This window comes from Cricetulus griseus (genome assembly GCF_003668045.3).
Source record: "Cricetulus griseus strain 17A/GY chromosome 1 unlocalized genomic scaffold, alternate assembly CriGri-PICRH-1.0 chr1_1, whole genome shotgun sequence".
Classification (NCBI taxonomy): Eukaryota; Metazoa; Chordata; class Mammalia; order Rodentia; family Cricetidae; genus Cricetulus; species Cricetulus griseus.
In genome coordinates this window covers 121912524-121932326 of record NW_023276807.1, presented here as the reverse complement: position 1 = coordinate 121932326, position 19803 = coordinate 121912524, and the positions used below count along the sequence as shown (strand labels likewise).

At 40.1% G+C, this 19803-nt stretch overlaps 1 protein-coding gene across 5 annotated transcripts in view; it reads right to left on the bottom strand.

Moving 5' to 3' along the window:
• Window positions 1-13008: 13008 nt before the first annotated feature.
• The window catches only part of Rbpj (recombination signal binding protein for immunoglobulin kappa J region), an 83722-nt gene continuing 76927 nt past the window's right edge, over window positions 13009-19803 (bottom strand). For 4 of the 5 annotated variants that reach the window (XM_027386947.2, XM_027386946.2, XM_027386948.2 and 1 more), the window contains 3 exons: window positions 19008-19163; window positions 18556-18659; window positions 18130-18445 (listed from right to left, as the gene is read on the bottom strand). In XM_027386947.2, the coding sequence (XP_027242748.1) occupies window positions 18130-18445; window positions 18556-18659; window positions 19008-19163 (576 nt within the window). Of the gene's footprint in view, window positions 18446-18555; window positions 18660-19007; window positions 19164-19803 lie in introns of all 5 variants that reach the window. The other variant, XM_027386945.2, reaches the window with a different exon arrangement.

Below are 19803 nucleotides of genomic sequence, written 5' to 3'. Positions count from 1 at the left end.
GTCTTACTGACTGTGTCCTTTGCCTTACAGAAGCTTCTCAGTTTCAGGAGGTCCCATTTATTGATTGCAGACCTCAATGTCTGTGCTACTGGCGTGATGTTCAGGAATCGGTCTCCTGTGCCAATTTGTTCAAGGGTAATCCCCACTTTCTCTTCTTGAAGATTCAGTGTGGCTGGATTTATGCTGAGATCTTTGATCCATTTTCACTTAAGTTTTGTGCATGGTGACAGGTATGGATCTATCTGCAATTTTCTGCATGTCCGAATCCAATTGTGCCAATTATTGAAGATGCTATCTTTTTTCCATTGCATAGATTTAGCACCTTTGTCAAAAATAAGGTGTTCGTAGGTGCGTGGGTTAATATATGGGTCTTCAATTTGATTCCATTGGTCTATCTGTCTATTCTTGTGCCAATACCAAGCTGTTTTCACAACTATGGCTCTATAGTAGAGCTTGAAGTCAGGGATGGTGATGCCTCCAGAAGATCCTTTATTGTTAAGAGTTGTTTTGGCTTTCCTGGTTTTTTTATTTTTCCATATAAAGTTGAGTATTGTTCTTTCAATGTCTGTGAAAAACTGTGTTGGGATTTTGATGGGGATTGTGTTGAATCTGTAGATTGCTTTTGGTAGGATTGCCATTTTTACTATGTTAATTCTACCTATCCAAGGGCATGGGATATCTTTCCATTTTCTGGTATCTTCTTTAATTTCTTTCTTTAAAGTCTCAAAGTACAGGTCTTTCACTTTTTTGGTTAGTGTTAACCCAAGATATTTTATGTTGCTTGTGGATATTGTGAAAGGTGATGTTTCCATGATTTCTTTCTCATTGGGTTTATCATCTGTATACAGTAGGGCTACAGATTTTTTTTGAGTTAATTTTGTATCCTGCTACCTTGCTGAAGGTGTTTATCAGCTGTAGGAGTTCCCTGGTAGAGTTTTTCGGGTCACTAATGTAGACTATCATTAGTGACTGCAAATAGTGACTTCATCCTTTCCATTTTGTATCCCTTTGATCCCCTGTTCTTGTCTTATTGCTATAGCCAGAACTTCAAGTACAATATTGAAGAGATATGGAGAGAGTGGACAGCCTTGTCTTGTTCCTGATTTTAGAGGAAACGCTTTGAGTTTCTCTCCATTTAGTTTGATGTTGGCTATTGGTTTGGTGTATATTGTGTTTATCATGTTTAGATATGTTCCTGTTATTCCTGTTCTCTCCAAGATCTTTATCATGAAGGGATGTTGGATTTTGTCAAAGGCTTTTTCAGCATCTAGTGAGATGATCATGTGGTTTTTTTTTTTTCAGTTTGTTTATATGGTGGATTACATTGATGGAGTTTCATATGTTAAACCATCCTTGCATCCCTGGGATGAAGCCTACTTGATCATGGTGGATGATTTTTCTGGTATGTTCTTGGATTCGGTTCGCCAATATTTTATTGAGTATTTTGGCATCGATGTTCATGAGGGATATCGGTCTGTAGTTCTCTTTCTTAGTCATATCTTTGTGTGGCTTGGGTATCAACGTGATTGTAGCCTCGTAGAAAGAGTTTGGAATATCCCATCTGCTTCTATTGTTCGGAACAGTTTGAGGAGTACTCGAATTAGTTCTTGTTTGAATTTCTAGTAGAATTCTGCAGAGAAGCCATCTGGCCCTGCGCTTTTTTTTGGTTGGGAGGCTTTTGATGACTGCTTCTATTTCATTAAGGGTTATGGGTCGATTTAAACTGTTTATCTGATCTTGGTTTAATTTTGGTAAGTGATATTTATCCAGAAGACTGTCCATTTCCTTTAGATTTTCCAATTTTGTGGAGTACAGGTTTTCAAAGTATGACCTGAAGATTCTCTGGATTTCCTCAGTGTCCGTTGTTATATCCCCCTTTTCATTTCTGATTTTGTTAATTAGCATGCTCTCTCTCTGCCTTTTGGTTAGTTTGGCTAGAGGTTTGTCTATCTTGTTGATCTTCTCAAAGAACCAAATCTTTGTTTCATTGATTCTATGTAATGTTTTCCTAGTTTCTACTTTATTGATTTCAGCTCTCAGGTTGATTATTTCCTGGCGTCTACTCCTCCTTGGTGAGTTTGCTTCTTTTTGCTCTAAAGCTTTCAGTTGTTCTGTCAATTCTCTAATGTGACTTTTCTCCAGTTTCTTCATGTGGGCACTTAGTGCTATGAACTTTCCTCTTAGCACTGCTTTCAGAGTGTCCCATAAGTTTGGGTATGTTGTGTCTACATTCTCATTAAATTCTAGGAAGTCTTTAATTTCACTTTTTATTTCTTCCTCAACCCAGGAATGGTGCAATTGGGTGTTATTCATTTTCCAAGAGTATATAGGTTTTCTGCCATTCATATTGCTGTTGAATTCTAGCTTTAATGCATGGTGATCTGATAAGATACAGGGGGTTATTTCAATTCTTTTGTAATTATGGAGGTTTGCTTTGCTGCCTACTATGTGGTCAATTTTAGAGAAGGTGCCATGTGGCTCTGAGAAGAAGGTATATTCTTTTGAGTTTGGATGGAATGTTCTATAGATATCCGTTAACCCCAGTTGGGTCATAAGTTCTTTCAGATCCTTTGTTTCTTTATTAAGTTTCTGTCTGGTGGTCCTGTCTAGTGGCGTAAGGGGGGTGTTGAAGTCTCCTACTATAAGTGTGTGTGTTTTTATGTGTGGTTTGAGCTTTAGTAATGTTTCTTTTACAAATGTGGGTGCCTTCGTATTTGGGGCATCGATGTTCAGGATTGAGACTTCATTTTGATGGACTTTTCCTGTGATGAGTATGAAATGCCCTTCTTCATCTCTTTTGATTGCTTTTAGTTTAAAGTCTAATTTGTTAGATATTAGGATTGCTACACCAGCTTGTTTCTTGAGCCCATTTGATTGGAAAATCTTTTCCCATCCTTTTACTCTGAGGTATCGCCTGTCTTTGAAGTTGAGGTGTGTTTCTTGTAAACAGCAGAAGGATGGATTCTGTCTTCGTATCCATTCTGTTAGCCTATATCTTTTTATGGGTAAGTTAAGACCATTGACATTTAGGGATATTAATGTCCATTGTTCAATGGTTCTTGTTTGTTTTGGATTTATTGTTTGTGGTGTCATTGCATGTGGATTTGGCCCTCCTGCTTCTTTTTGTGTTTGGTAAAATTAGATTATCTATTGCCTGTGTTTTTGTGAGTGTAGTTATGTTCGTTGGGTTGGATTTTCCTTCCAGAACCTTCTGTAGTGCTGGATTTGTGGATATGTATTGTTTAAATCTGTTTTTGTCATGGAATATCTTGTTTTCTCCATCTATAGTGATTGAAAGTTTTGCTGGGTACAATAGTCTGGGTTGACATCTATGCTCCTTTAGTGCTTGTAGGGTATCTATCCAAGACCTTCTGGCTTCCAGAGTTTCCATTGAGAAGTCGGGTGTGATTCTGATTGGTTTGCCTTTATATGTTACTTGGCCTTTTTCCTTTGCTGCTCTTAATATTTTCTCTTTATTCTGTAGATTTGGTGTTTTGATTATTATGTGTTGGGGGGGGACTTCTTTTTGTGGTCCAGTCTGTTTGGTGTCCTGTAAGCTTCTTGTACTTTCATAGGCATATCCTTCTGTAGGTTGGGGAAGTTTTCTTCTATGATTTTGTTGAATATGTTTTCTGTACCTTTGAGCAGTGTTTCTTCACCTTCTTCTACACCTATTATTCTTAGGTTTGGTCTTTTTACGGTGTCCCATATATCCTGGATATTTTGTGTTAGGGATTTGTTGGACTTGAGGTTTTCTTTGGTTGATGAATGTATATCCTCTAGCGAGTCTTCAATAGCTGAGATTCTCTCTTCCATCTCTTGAATTCTATTGGTTATACTCACATCTTTAGTTCCTGATCATTTATCCAGCCTTTCCATTCCCAGCATCGCCTCATTCTGTGTTTTCTTTATTGTGTCTATTTGAGCTTTTATGCTTTGAACTGTTTAAAGAGCTTCCTTCACTTGTTTGGATGTTTTTTCTTGGGTTTCTTTAGATTCTTTAAGAGATTTGTTTATTTCTTGAAATTTTTGGTTTGTCTTTTCCTCCATTTCGTGTAATTTTTTGCTTTTGTTTTCTTCTATTTCTTTAAGGGATTTTCTTGTTTCCTCTTTAAAGGTCTCTATCATCTTGCTGAGATAACTTTTGAAGTCCATCTCTTCTTCATGCACTGTGTTGGGCTTTTCAGATCTTGCTGGGGTGGAGTCCCTAGATTCTGGTGGTGTCATATTGGTATTTCTGTTGTTGAGTGAGTTCTTATTCTGTCTTCTTCCCGTATCTTCTTCCAGTGAGTGCAGGAGGGGTCTCTCTATCTCCTCTTGTTACCCAGTGATGTGTGGGGGCCAGGAATTCAATGTGTGCAGCTCTGGATGGTCTTGCCTCCCTGGTAGTCTCCTCACTCTGAAGGAGTTAGGCATCCGTAGGGGTCAGGTTTGGGGGTGGGATGGGAATGTAGAGTGGCCTGTTCCCAGATTCAGGGAGCTCCTCCCTGCCTGGCATGTCTACTCCAAGCAGGCACAAGCCCAGGGAGATCTGGGTGAATTACGCTTTGGATGGAATTTGGGTAAGAGCAGGGGGTCACTCACCTCGTTGCGGATCGGTTGGCGGAAAGGGCAACCTTATACATTCTAAGTCCATGCATTTTCTTCAAACATATATATACTTGTATCACTTAATATAAATTTTATAGATATACAAGTTTCATTATTCATTCACCCATTTGTTGATGGGCAGTGAAATTAATTCCAATTCTTTGCTATAATGAATAAAGCAGCAATAAACATGAGGTGCAAATATCTCTATTCTAGGGTATGGAGTTCCCTGGACACACGACGAGGAGTAAAATAGCTAGGTCATATGTTAGCTCTAGTTCTAATTTTTTTTTTTGAGAAATTTTCAAATTGATGTCCATAATGGCTGTATTAGTTTGTACCCCATGCACAGTGAGTAGAATTCCTTTCTGTCTACATCCTCTCCACCATTTGTTTTCAGATTTGTTGATGGCAGCCATTCTGACTGGGGTGAAGTAGTAATCTCAAAGTAGGTTCCATTTGTATCCCCGATGACCTAGGATGTTCAATACTTTTTAAGTGAGTCACTGGCCATTTGTCTTTCCATTTTTGCATACTGTGTATTCAGTTCATTTCCCCATTTGTTGGCCATTTTATTCCCTTGGTATTTAATTTCTGCAATTCTTTGTAAACTCTAGGCATTAGTCTGGTCTCGAGTGTAGCCGGTTAAGATTCTCTCCCTTTTGTGGGCTATCTGCTCTGCCGATTGTTTCCTTTGCCGTGCAGAAACCTTTGTTTGTTTGTATGTATGTTTTGAGAGACAGGGCTTCTCTGCGAAGCCCTGGCAGTCCTAGAACTGGCTCTGTTGACCAGGCTGACTTCAAACTCAAGAGATTGCCTGCCTCTGCCTCCTGAGTGCTGGGACTAAAGGTGTGTACCATCACTATCCAGCAGAAACCTTTTATTTTGCTATAGTCCCATCTGTTGGTCCTTGGGGCTAGTTTCTCTCCTGTTGGTGTCCTAATTTTTTTTCCAATGCAAAAGCAAAGAGACTTTTGTTATTATTCTAGCATGCTTGTGCCTACCCCAATATCTTTTTTAAAAAAGTATCCCCTTAATTTTATTCTGATGTTTTCAGTGTTTAAATTAGTCTTCTGTACTACAGACAATTAACAGTGGAACAAACTCATCATAATGTGGACTTTGATTGATGACTTAAACAAAAATTGTCTTAACTATGAGGAAAAGGAAGCAAAGGAATGGGAACAAGGGCATAGGCAAATAGGGCTGCCATTTGTTACTGTGACAGATGAATGGGGACACACATACAGGGTCTAGAGGGCAGTCACTTAACTGTGGGTGGCAGTTCAATATGGGGTCATATAACTGAATGTGGGAGTTGTGAAAAATTTGGCAACAGTAAAAGGTTTCTGACTGTGCCACAAGCAAAACTTAATTCAAAATTAAACGTGTAACTAATCTGGGTGTTTCTGTGTTGCTTCAGCAGCTGTGTTCCTGAACATGCAACATGCAAACTTAGCTCTGTGCATGTTATCAATATCACGTGAATACAATAAACTCTGTGTGAAACACTGCCTCAGACCAAAGACCATTGTACACTAGACATTGCAGTGTTTTTACTGTATGTATAAAGCTTTCTGGTCATTTTAACATTTAATTGTGGGGAATAAAAGCCCAATATTTTTCTATCACCATTCCTCAACATGGAAGTGTCACTTGGAATTGTATTAGGTTAGAATGCTTGATTTTAAACATTGTTAGTTGTAGGGCCCAAAAGATGGCTCTGAAGGCAAAGGCACTTGCCACCAAATCCAATAACCTGAGTTTAATCCCTGGAGTCTACTTGATGGAAGGGAAAAAAATCAATTCCTGCACACTTGTGATGTGGCTATGACACGACCCCCCCCCCCCCACACACATACATACCTACATGTAAAGTGTTTAAAAAATTGCTGTTCGAGCTGCTGGCTTGAATTTCATAGAAATCATTAAGTAACTTTTGGCTTTGGCCTGGGACACAATTTCCAATGCTTTCTGAAATGCTTCTGTTATTTGTACTATGTATTTATGTAAAGCAATGTTCTCAACATTGACGATCATATCAAAACATCAGTCAGGCCTGAAAAGTCTTGATGACGCTCTGCATCCTACAGTACCAAGTATTCAGATATTTAATAACTTAAGTAAAAATAAGCAAGCATCTCCATTACTACACTAAATTTTCTATGTTTACTAAATAGTAAAATTTTAACATGAAGGCCCATCTGCAACTTTAGTTCCAGATCTGATGCCCTCTTCTGAACGTCACAAGCACCAGGCACATGCATGATACACATATGTACATGTCGACAAAAAATTCATACTTAAAACAGTAAATTTTCTTTTAAAGAAAAATTTTATTATTGATGTGTCTGTGCACATGTGTGCAGGTGCTCTTGGAGGCTGAGATGTCTGACCCCTTGAGTTACAGGTGAATGTGACCTGCCCAACATGGGTGCTGTCTGCCTAATTTCACCAAACCTGCCATCCTCCACTGTCACCAGTCACCCAAGTTTTCCATTTCTAGAAATGCTCCAGGCCTTCAGCACCAGATTAGGACAAGTGAGGTAGCTAGGCTCCTAAATGGAGCAGCCACTGAATTCTCTGACTCTCCAGTGCACAGACAGTCCATTGTTGGACCACCCAGGCCCTGTGTAAGTCAACCTAATAAATTCTTATTATGTATATTCGTAAGTTCTGTTGCTCTAGAAAGCCCTGTCCAAAACAGACTGGCTTCTCTCAAAACACCCACAAACCCTACTTCTTTTCATGCAGTAACTGGAAATTACCCAGGAAAGAATGAGGTCACTAGAGTTAAGCTAGCTATCCCTTCAGTTATGAGAACCCCTGCTTGCTGCTTTCACTTAATCAGACATCCTCATTTGTACAACCAGCATGGGTTCCAATGCTGACAGACAAGAATCTCTTCACTTCCAGTATTTATATCCCTGTCTGTTCTGTCTTCTTGAGCTTGAGTGATTGGTGACACAAATATGTTTCTGTCACTGAAGCACTACAGGGTAAGTTTCTTTATTAAGAAATAAAGCAAAATGGGTTATCACATCTGATGAGCCCTCCCATCCTGGAAACATGTGTCCATGATGTTGGTGTGATATTTATGGGACATCTGCCATGTGCCATTTACTGGAGTTTGGAGACATGAGGAACAATATGATGTCTCCAGTCCCAAAAGGCTGATTGTAAGAGAGAAATAAACAACCCAAGTAAATACAGATAAGGCCAGGCAAAGCAAATGCTGAGAAATCAGGTCAAGGGTACAGGCAGAGACAGAAGGATGTAGAAATGTCATTTTTTCAGGTGCCCAGAGACGGTGTAACACAGACTTGAGAATATCACAGAAGTGTTTCAGACACAACAGACACAGAGGTCCCAAATGAGAGCTTGTTTGGTGAGTCCAATGGAAGACATCAGAGTCCATGTGCCTAGAGAGCAGTCAATATGGGAAGAGGGTGAAAGGCCTGTAGGAGAACTTGTGAGATAGCAAGGACTGATGTCAACTTGGAATAAACCCGTAGTTGGCAATGGGAATCTCTGGGTTGTCTGAGGCTGTTTCAGGCAGGGGTGGGTGTGTAGGACTTCCTGAATGTGGATAGCACCATCCCACAGGCTGGGAGTCCTGAGTAAAAGGGAGTGCAGGCAGCTAAGCAGAGGCATTCCCTTCTCTCTGCTTCTGTCCAATTTGCCACAGTAAACAAGCCTCTTCCTTCATACTCACACTGCCATGGAGCTTCAACATGAGCATCAAATCAACACAGCCAAGGACAATGGACAGAAATAACCATGAACCAAGTAAGTCTTTGTTCTTTTAAGATGTTGATGTCAGGTATTTTGTCAGAACACTGAATTCTGAAGTAGTGAGTAGTCCTTAGCAGGCCTGATGATGAGCCTGCACTCTCCATGTCTCCTTTTATTGCTTCTTCCACAAAGCTCCTGGTGGTTTGAGCTAGTTATTCACTGTCCAATCCAAGGCAAACTGCTAACCAATCCCAGTTGATAGGCTTCCACTATGTAAGTGGCTGTTCATGTATAATAAAGTAGACGCTGTCCTCTAAAATCGTCTCCAGAGCAGTTCATTGCCACCTTTTACCACCTATTGCAGTCTTATTGAGGAACGCTCCAGAAATGTTGGCACCCGGGCAGGACCCATGAATTTGGGAGTTGCTCCTTTATGTACAGCACTTCGGTAGGTTAAGCAGAGAGGGGTAGTCCTGGGGGCAGTGTTGTAGGGGAGCAGAGGGAAAAAGGGTTGTGTGGGCTATTAAAGTGGAAAGGCTGAGAATGTAGCCAGAAAATAAAGAAGCCAGGTGCGAAGGTTCCTAGGACCTAGGAGTGGTGGGGAAGTGTCACAGTGATTTGCCAGGCAAGCCACAATACATCAATTTGATTCTGTAACAAGTTACTATCACATCAGGGGCTTGCAACACCCCCACCCCACCCCACCCCTGCCACCAGCTACTACAAAAGCATAAAGTACACATACCTTAATATGTCTCAGTCTCTAAAAATACCTTTATTACAAATGTTAAAAAGGAAAAGTTACAAAAGCAGCAGTTCAGGTGCTCCGTGCTCCAACATCAGCACCTGTGGCTATCTTTCTCACTGGTGGTCCATAGTGAGTGAGAAGTCAGTGTTCAAACCACATAATGAAAAAGGTCAACATTGTGCTCCCAAAGACCCCTTGGCTCCTTTCATGCTCAGAGCAGGCTTCTAAGACATGCAGTGATGTGGATATGTGTATGTTTCTGTATTTTTCAATTTAGTTCTCTTCCCTCAACCCCTTCACCACCTATCTCTAGGACTCTTTTCAGTTCACCAAGCATCTACATATCCACTCTGAGAAGGTTGTCATCTAGATGTCCAGTTACTTCTGTGAGGCGAGGAACACACATGGTTTTCAAGCACCAGGCTGCAAGCAGAATCTGTACAGCCCCCATCCCAACCCTACCCTACCCCGCAGCAGACAGACAGTCATTCTGTTCTGGCTACTTCTATGTCAACGTGACACAAGCTAAAGTCATCTGAGAGAAAAGAAACCTCAATTAAGAAAACACCTCAGGGAAGGAAAATAAGCTGTTTCCTCAAGTTGATTTCTTGGGTCATAGTGTCTTTTCATAGCAATAGTATCCCTCTCTAGCACACTGGCTCAGCCAATGTTATCCTACCACATACACTGTTCATTAGGATTCTTTTTTTTCTAATTATACTCTACTAAAAACTGCTCTCATGACAAAGGAACCCAATTACAATGATGATGGTGTTTTGCTTTCAAGCCAAAGATTTTAAAAGCTCCCTCTAACTTCTGGGTACTTTCAATTTGGATGCTAAACAGCTGTAGGCAGCTTGACACGTGGTCACCTAACTCTGGTCATGCATGAGAATTGGCAGTTTTAGACAGGCAACATTCATAGCCCTGGAGATGGACTAAGTTGTGATTAGACATGAGGCCTTCTCTGGTATAAAGAGAAACTTAATTCCAAACTGACTGTTAGCAAGTTTGAAGTGATTTGGAAAATGATATTTAAAACTACTAGACAGTGAAGGCTTTCCTTTGTTCTATCAATCAATCCTGTTTCTGCCTAAGACCACTAGGTTTTTCATTGCTGAGAATCTGCAGTTAGTTGTCCCCTCCTGTGGACTCCTCTACACATGCTAGAGTAGTCTTCTTTGGCCAGGAAATGCAGGACTCAAACTGTAACCTTTTCTTTTTCTCCTTTATACTCTGTTGGTGACTGCAACAGTTCATTTATGTGCTACCTTTTCCCACTAGAAATGCCTCCTGTTTCTCCAGGAGACAAGCACCTCTGTCAGGCAGGGATCTGCCGTACAGCTGGCTGGATGTGAAGGGCCTGGCTATGGTATTGCTTAGAAATACACCAGGTCTACAAACAGCCATTGATGCCATGTAGGTGGCAAAGACCACGATTCTTCCCATGTAATCTCACAGTAAAACCCTCCCAAGGAACAATGCAGAGCCTTGGACAGAAGTTGGAACTTGGATGACTCTCCATTGTCTTTCATTCTTCCTGTGACATTTCTTTCTGAGTCCCAGTTTGTTCCTACTTAGTCACTGATCTACCAGCTGCATGCCAGAGCGGCAAAGGGACTGCCCTGTAGAAGTAACATTTGTGGAGAGAGCTGGAAGGCATGGGCAGTTTCACCACAAGCCTTTAGACTTGGGCTTCCTTTCCACTGGTTCACAGGAACTTGAGCATGAAGCAGTGTCTTACCTAGCAACCTCAGCATTCTCCCTCCACCAAATGGAAACCCTAGCCTCTGAAAGAAACTAGTCAGCCCCTGGAAGCTCACTGGACCCATTTTTTTCACCTGACTGGTGAATCCCAAGAAGTCACCCTATCTTTACAAGGTAATTTCAAGTGATCTTGGCATTTTTCAAAAATCTGCAGTATCACATGCAAAATCAATTCTCATTCTTTTGAGAGAAAACACACACACACACACACACACACACACAAAAAAAAAAAAAAAAAAAAAAAAAAAAAAAAAACCAAACCAGCAGACATTTGCCCTGCACTCTAGAGTCACACTACCCTGGAACACAAACAGAATCTTAAACCCAATAGCCAGAGCAGAAGCCAGTGTGTTCTCTCAACTAGATTGCCCTTCATCTCCACAAGACAAAACTTAGCTGAGAGTAACTAAACTCAAATCCATATGCTAGATGAATGGTAGAAAATAAGTAATGGCAGACTGGTAGGGTTTTGTTTTTCTTGAGCACAAAGATGATGTTATTTCAGAGTCTGACACTGAGTCCTGGTCTTCCTAAAGCCAACATAAGTCCCAGTAATATGGAACACCTACCTCCAGTTCATACCTGTTTTGTGACAAAGACCTGCTATACCACCAGAGGACAGAGATGTGCTGAGATGTCCAGGACCACTCCCTAGTGTGTGCCACATGCTTTTATGTGTAAGACTTGTACAGGGGGTTAAGAACAGTAACAGAGGCCAGACACCAAAAGTGAGCAGTACTTATTGTTCACAAGGCAGTTTTGAATCTTCCGTAACAGGAGCACAATTCAATTTCTCTACGCCAGTTTTCCTCACTGGTGACATGTGAAGATTGAAACAGAACAGTTAGCTCCATAAAGACACAACTCGCCACAATACCATCTGGGGTCACCCCCTAGGTTCCTAGCTCTGACAATTACGGTGGGGAAAATCTAGTGTGATATTTAGGAGGGTGTCTCTGGAAGATCTTTATGTAAATGTGATACCCCAGCTAACTTAAATCTGACCTTGAGAAAACTCCCCAGCCAGTCTCCTCTCTAAAATAAGCAAGTATTCTGGCTCAAGTTGGTTGGGAAAGTAACTTCCCAGTTTACAAGTGGTAATGAATGTGACCTGCCCTGCCACTGTTTTCTCCTGTTGTACTAGTGTATGCCAGGTATCAAGCACACTAGGAAGGAGTTTACTACTGAACTCTATCTCCACTCTTCTCCCTAAAGCCAGCTCGCTGTTTGTCCCTTTAGTACCCGTTCATACATCATCTTAATGTACCATGAGAAACCTCAACTACTATTTAAAATACAGGAAACAAATAGCAGCAGCAGACAGATAATTTGTCATTTAAACAGCTCAACATATGTATCTGGGGCAAGAGTCTTCAGGAAGAAACTACCCTATGAGGTGGAGCCTACAACTGTTCTCTCTCTGGTGTAAGAGCACAGTAAAACTAGCTATCTGAAAGCCAGAATCCCACCAACTGTTCTGGCTCCTTGATCTTGAGTTTCCAACTTCCAAAACCACTGAGAACAATCTTCTATCACTGACAGTCTATGGGACTCTGTCACAGCAGCAGTACTTTAGAGTCCTCTCCAGATGACTGCACTCTAATTGAGCTCTAGGTGTGGAATGTTACAGAACATTTAAAGATCCCAGTCTTGTCCTAACAAAGTCTAACCTCCTGGTTACTAGAAGATAAGTCTTAATCCTGGGAGGCCAGGCATGGAGCACATGCTAGTAATCTTACACGTGGCACAAGGGCCAGGAGTTTAAGCCCATCCTCAACGACAAGGTACAGGAGACTAATCTGGGCTCTATGAGACCCCCCCAAACAAAACATTAATTAAAAAAAAAAAGATAAATGGCTACACATTCTTTCCCTTACCCTTTCTCTGAAACCCTTCCCAAGGATCACACCATTTGTGCCTTTGGGATCTATCAGCCACCTGCACACCCGCTGTTCTCAGGACAATAAATACCAAGAGTAGGGCATCCATCTCTCAACTGCAATTGTCCAACTGTCCCCAAAGCTCCAATTATTTCCCCAAACTTCATTATACCATTGAAATATCTACATACCATACTGAGAATCTATGATGGAGGAAACCAGTTCGAGAGGCCATTGTAACAACCTGGTCACAGCCTCCCTGTTTTTTTTTTTTTTTTTTTTTAGTGTGTGTGTGTGTGTGTGTGTGTGTGTACCAGAAAGACCTCACTCAATGCTCACCTACCTCCCACTCACATTTGCAGTAAGTGTCGAATTTCAATTGTCACTTCCCCAAAATCAACACTAATTCCAACAGCTGCATTTAATATGCATGTTACTGGCACAACTTCCTCTTGTGTCATGGCTTAGCTGCAGTTTTTGGTTAAGATTCACCATGTTTCCTACATCCACAGACATAGCAGCACCTTAGACTGGACTCAATATTCTTTCTTCAGGAATGTCAGTGACCCTACTCCTAACCAAAGAGTCTGTGTACGTTATTTATTTATTTATTTATTTATTTATTTATTTATTTATTTATTTGAGATTTCCCTCTATGACCACTCATATTATTTTATGTGCAATGTAACATATCTTGCCTTCTGTACTGTTGTAATCAGTGACCATTTAGGGATCAACAGCCAAAGACACAATGTATTAAAATCAATTGTTTTTAAGACTGCCCAGGAAAAGATCACATATAGTATGGACTACAAGCTTGTTATTATAAATTATAAATTAAACAATCCACTGAAAGTCTCAATCTTTATAGACTCCACGAAGCAAATTTCAACTAAATTGTTTCTTAAGATTCTTCCTATCAAAGTTCTTACAGCTCCTTTTTTGAAGGTCAGGTCAGGGAAGCACTAAACCTGAGATCAGAAATGGTGTGATTTTTTTTCCTTTATATTTGTCTCAATATTACATTAAGTATGCTCAGCCCCATTTTGGGGAGCCTCCTAAAGGCATAAATAAACTGGTGTTATGTTTTGTTGGTATTCTATACCAAATGACAACTCTGTACTAGAAAACAAGCCATTGCTAGAAAGCAGTCTCCATTTTTGTTGGGGTTGGCTTGGGAGATGTGCCCTTTGAGTAGTAACTCCCAAACACAAGAAAGAAAAATCATTTTTTAATACTGAAAAGGAAACTAATTTAGCATAATTATTACTTCAATGTCATCTAAAAGACAAGGTAAGATTTTAAGTCCACAAACTGTAATATGGAATTTAATTTGATCTTTATGAAGAGTTCTGAAATCAAAGACGATGATACATGCATCAGGCACATCCCACAGAAGACATTTACAATGGTTTACATTTCCTTTTTATTTATTCCTAGAAACTGCCCGTATTGCAGATTTTTTCATGGATGAAATATGGAATTGAGCAGATTCTTTTTTCTACAAAATTATGGTATAAACTTGCTCAATTTTCTATCTTATTGCTAATAACCCTTACAGGCGCACAGTTTGTAAAGTAACCCCTTGAGGACTGAAGTGTAGAGCATGCTGTAAGGTACAAGAAATAAACTAACTGAGCTTTTACATAAACCTACATTGGGACTGACACAGTACTGAATGCTGGCAAACATTTATCACGACACAGGGAGAAATTAATAGGTGATACAGCTCAGTCCTGAACGGGTTAAGTAGAAACCCTAATATATTATTGTTTCTAACCATCCATCCCAAGTTACAGTGCTTGAAAAATAAATCAAGTGACACAGAAAATCACACGTTTGTTCAGTACTCACCAGAAACACAGCTGCTTTGGAAAACAATGTCCATTAACTTGGTTAATAATCAAATAGCATTTTCTTTCAAATAGGAATGCCCCCCCCCAACAGATTTTCTGATTAAATAACTAGTTGTGTTAATAAAAATCACATTGGAATTTCTCTGTGGTTGGACAGATAGACCAGTTTCTCTAAAGGCAAAAGCAGTGGTGGCATTCCGCCATACCTGGCATCCCAGCACCTGGAGGCTAAGGCAGGAAAGCTCAAGAATGGTCTGAGGGGCTACATGGGTGAGATCCTTTTCTCATGGAAAAAAACAAACAAACAAACAAAAAGCCTTACCAAATACGCTTGAGGCCCTGGATTCGACCCAAGCGCCATACAAAAAATTATGATACAAAACTGTAAAAGATGATGGCAGTAAGAGTGACAGATGAGTCCACTGGTTAATTGTACATGAGGAAGTTGCCACAGTTTAAGAGCGGTTAGCAGCGAGTTCAAAATCCCACTAGTATTCGGCTCTGCAATCATGTAAAGGGCATCCCGCATTTTCAGTTTTTGACCTGCCTTCCAAATCTTGACAAATTTAAGCGGCTAAAAACCATGCTGGGGCTCAGGTTCTACATCTAGACATGTTTTGAGAAGCTGTGCAGACTCATTCTAAAAGGAATGGAAACACAAACCCACACACTGCAACTGAAGAAATCAGTTCTAAGAAATCTTCTTGAGAGTAAACGCCTAGAATCTGTAACAGCATCATCTGGGAGGAAACATTCCGAGTAAATGGGGGACAAGACTCCTATACATTACATCATGTATTGAAAATGATTTACAAATCCACAAAAAGGACTTTTAATAAAAGCAGCTGACAAAAGAACTATCAATAACATGGTAAACAGACATATCAGTTCATTCTATTCTGTGGTAGGACTCTGGCATAGAACCATAGGAAAGATGCCTTTATTGTTACATTCTTGGACTTTGTAAAAAAAAGAAAAAAAAAAGAAAAAAAAAAGAAAAAAAAAAGAAAAAGGAAAACGACTTATAGTCTAGTTACTTCAATTCTTATTAAAATAAACAAAAGAACCGAAATAAGATATAAACATTAAAAAAAAGTCAAAGTTCATTTTAATAAAGCCATGAACTTGAACAGTTACTTTAAGCTACAAAGCTGGGTAAGGAATAGTTTGTTCTTCAAAAGCATCTCATCTGTTCTCGGTTAACTTAATGATTTAACTAAATCCCAAATCTAGGAAGAGGAGACCTGTGACCTGGGAAAGCACAGACGCTGAGACGGCTCAGGCTCTGAACAGACTGCAGTGTCCTGCTTCCACGGCAACTGAGGAGTGGTGCTTGGGAAGAAGCAGGTCTGAAGGAAACCGAGAACAGTTACTGCAAAGATAGGTAAGGCCACAGTGAGCTCTGCCCTTGATCACTGAAGCAGAATGAAGGTATGAGGCGGGGAAGGAGACCGTCTGCATCAGATCTGAAGAGAAATGGCTACAACATCTAGTACAGCGCAGCCTGTGTGATTAAGAAGGCTGGCAGTAAGAGAAAGCCACAGCACACATTTAACCAGCACACATTTTACAGATGGCCTCCCCCTTGAAAAACCGAGGAGGAGACAGTTTACAGATAGATGTTCAGAGTAGCTTTTACAGTGGCACAGTCTCCAGGAAATGGTGAGTGACAAGACAAAGCAGCAAAGATGGGAAACAATGCTTCTGACAAAAGGATTTTTAACAAGTCTACATGAAAACTTTCAGAAGTTCAGGGAGCCAGAAAGACATCGAAAATGCAGTAGAAATTACAGTTTGCATCAGAAGGTACTTGTGGCTCCTGTTTTAAGGGACAGTAAAAGCTTACCACAATCTAGAGGTAGTTTTTACTCTACAAAGGAGGATGCCATCACTAGACTGTGTCCTTTAACATCACACATGTACTTCCTGTACTAAATGTAGCCCAATGAGTCTGCTGCAATTCCCAAGAAACTGAACAAGGCATTACCAAAGTGCAGGAATGGAAACAAAATACAACTGGCAATATTAGCACACAAGGCTGACACACAAGCCCGAGTGCAACCAAAGTTTAAGAGAAAAGAAAAAAAAAATTGGACAGAACATTTCTACTGGGGAAAAACAGACAAAGGGCAAAAGGGGAAATGAAAATATAAGTTACATTTGTATTTTTATAAACTTACAACTATCTGTTTCTAATGTACTGTCTTCTGGCTATTTTACTTAGTTATCATCTAAAAAAAAAAAAAGCCATCTTGTGATCTTATATTTAGAATTATAATGATGTTCTGGCCTAGGCTAAAAAAGGAAAATGAAATACAATAGATCATCTTTCTTGCAGAGACTTTCCTCATTTTACCCTAAGGGCACCATCTTGGCAGCAAATATTTTCATGATATTTTTTTTTTTTTTTTTTTTTTTTTTTGTCATTTGCCAACAAGGTGGGAAACACCCTGTTAAATGTAATCACTGGGAACATTCCAAGTTAAAGATAAAATGTTTAACTTACACATAATACAAGTTATGTACAAGATTTGGGGGAGGAAGGAAACCTGAACAAACCCTGGAACACAGACAAACTGACGAACAGGCAAAGAGGCGCAAACCTTCAAATGGTGATGTTCTGTGCCATTAACTCAGAAATGACTAAATGGCCACACTGAACTCCACGTAAATGTTAGAATCTCTTGGATTACCACTATAAATACATTTTAAAAAAAGAAAACAGAAATAACTACTAACAGTATCTGAGAATAGACTAAATTAACATACATTGCATGTATTGCAGGCAAGGCAGAGGCATTTTTTAAAGCTTTTGCACAGACTTCATATAATCTTAAAAAAAATATGCAGGCCTTTACAAAATTTGACTTGCTGAAATCAAAATAATTCCAACTTATGAAAAAGTCATAAGACTTCAGCTTAAAAAAAGTTCCAGCCTTAGACCAAAAGAACCTGGAAGTGTTTGGTACTCAGATTGAACAAACATGGTCAGGCTTGAACCTGAATGTACTTTAGAGCCAAAGCTCAGAGGGGTGGAGAGTGCAACCTACTGGTAACAAGGTGTACTACATACTGTGATACAAAAAAGGCATGGTGAAAATGTACCTTTTACTAAAGCTTATGCAAGTCCCTTGGTCCATACAAACTATGTTAGTTTGTGTCTTCTAGCTTAACCTGTACTCCAGCCACATATCTACTTCTTGACCATTTAATCAATACCAAACAAAAACCAACCAAAAAGGGGTGTGTGTGTATGAGAGAGACAGAGAGAGAGAGAGAGAGAGAGAGAGAGAGAGAGAGAGAGAGAGAGCTGAAAACCTTGATTTCCAACGGTTTGTACATTTGGATGTTTTTCGTTTTACTGTGGCTTCTGCACATCACATCAGCACTTGCAGGTAATAATGGGGTTCTGAATTGATCACCTGGTATGAAAAGTTTTCCCAAGAAACCACAAAAGATTGTTCATTTTATCCTTGCCTTTTTTTTTCTTTTCTTTTTTTGTCAACTTTTTGCTGCATTCAAGTCAGTTTAAGTCCTAGCAAAAAGACGGTAGTTAGGACACCACGGTTGCTGTGGACGATGTGACACTGGTTGAATTTGTGCTGGCATTTGTGTAACTTCCCTCGCTGTTTGTGTTTGATTCGTTGGTGGGCACTTGGCTTGAGTTGGCTCTGAGGATTGCTCCTGCTGCGCTGCAGTGTGGCCTCGGCCCTGGTTCTGGTGTGTAGGTAAAGGTAAGGCTGGTGGAATAAATGATTCCGTCATTACGGACCAAAGTTACTGGAACCTGGACTGGCTGCCGGACCCATCTCCAACCTTCTCGGAATGCAGAAATGTCTGGGACCACACAGAGCATGCTCTCTCCACATCTGAGAAGAAACACACACCATTTAGAAGCATTTTCAAAGCAAGGCACAGTTCTACATCAACTACACCCTCCCCTCCCCTGGGTGATAGAACAGCTTCTATCAATCAGTACCTGTACATTGTTTCGGCTTCTACATCCCCAAACCACACTCGTAAATTTGGAGTAAAATTCTGTCCTGTAAGTTCAAGCATCGCTACATCCCCGCCGCCATTCAACTGCAATTCAGAGAAACCACAATATTGAGACAGTTTTTCACTCTCCACTAAAGAACACAGCTTGGGTTATACTTGCTTTCATTTTCATGAAGGTTAATGTAAGTTAAGATTTATAGAACATTTCTGTTCTAGCTAATGCTATTTCAAGATAACATTCACTGTCATTTAAACTTTCTTCCATATAATCATGTTGCTTCTATTTTATTTCCTATCAATAGTATATGCAGTGAGACCCCAAAATCATAACACTTACAGAAAAATCAGTACCACAGCGAAATAAGTTTATGGCAGGTTATAGATAAGAACAGCAGTAAAGGCTAAAGCCACCTTGTGACTAAGTGGTCTCACCTGAAGACTTTCTACGACAGGCACAGGAGTGACTGGAGCAAGGACAGGGCCCATTCCCTCATAGAATGTATACTCTGCCTTATCTGTGCTAATGATTGTCCAGGAAGCTCCATCATTTATCATTTCTTTATTTGGTTCTTTCGGACATGGAGTGGCCTTAAGAAAAACAAATGTTCATATACTGAGTTTTATATACATAACAGTATAAGAGAATTACCAAGTAACATTCACAGACTTGAGTTAACTAGGAGAAAATTTAGAAAAATAAAATCTGGGAACATCCTAATACACTTAATCCCTACATGTAGAATGTTAACATGAAGCCGCACAGGCAGCAGTTTTTGTTTGAATATCAACACTTCAGTGATACATTAAGTAATGAGTCCACCTCTTAGCAATCACTCAAGAGTGTCCCATTACTATATAATTTCTTTTTTGTTTTGTTTTGTAAGACAGGGTTTCACTGTGTAGTCCTTGCTGTCCTAGAACTCTCTCTGTAGATGAGGGTGGCCTCGAACTCAGAGATCCACCTGCTTCTCCCTCCCAAGTGCTGAGATTAAAGGCATGCAGCTTATTATTATATAATTTCATTAACAGATCAGTACCTGTGACACAAAATGCAAGTGGACTCACAAAGAAAGAGAGAACTATGGCACTCCCAGGAGGAAGAAACAAAGTCTGTGAACTTTGTTTCACAGTCCCAAACCCTGACCTGGGACCCAGTATTCCCATTAGTGTGGTATAGAGCCATGCCTCTGCAACAGTGGTGCAAAGCAGAGTTCAGCATGAAACTGCA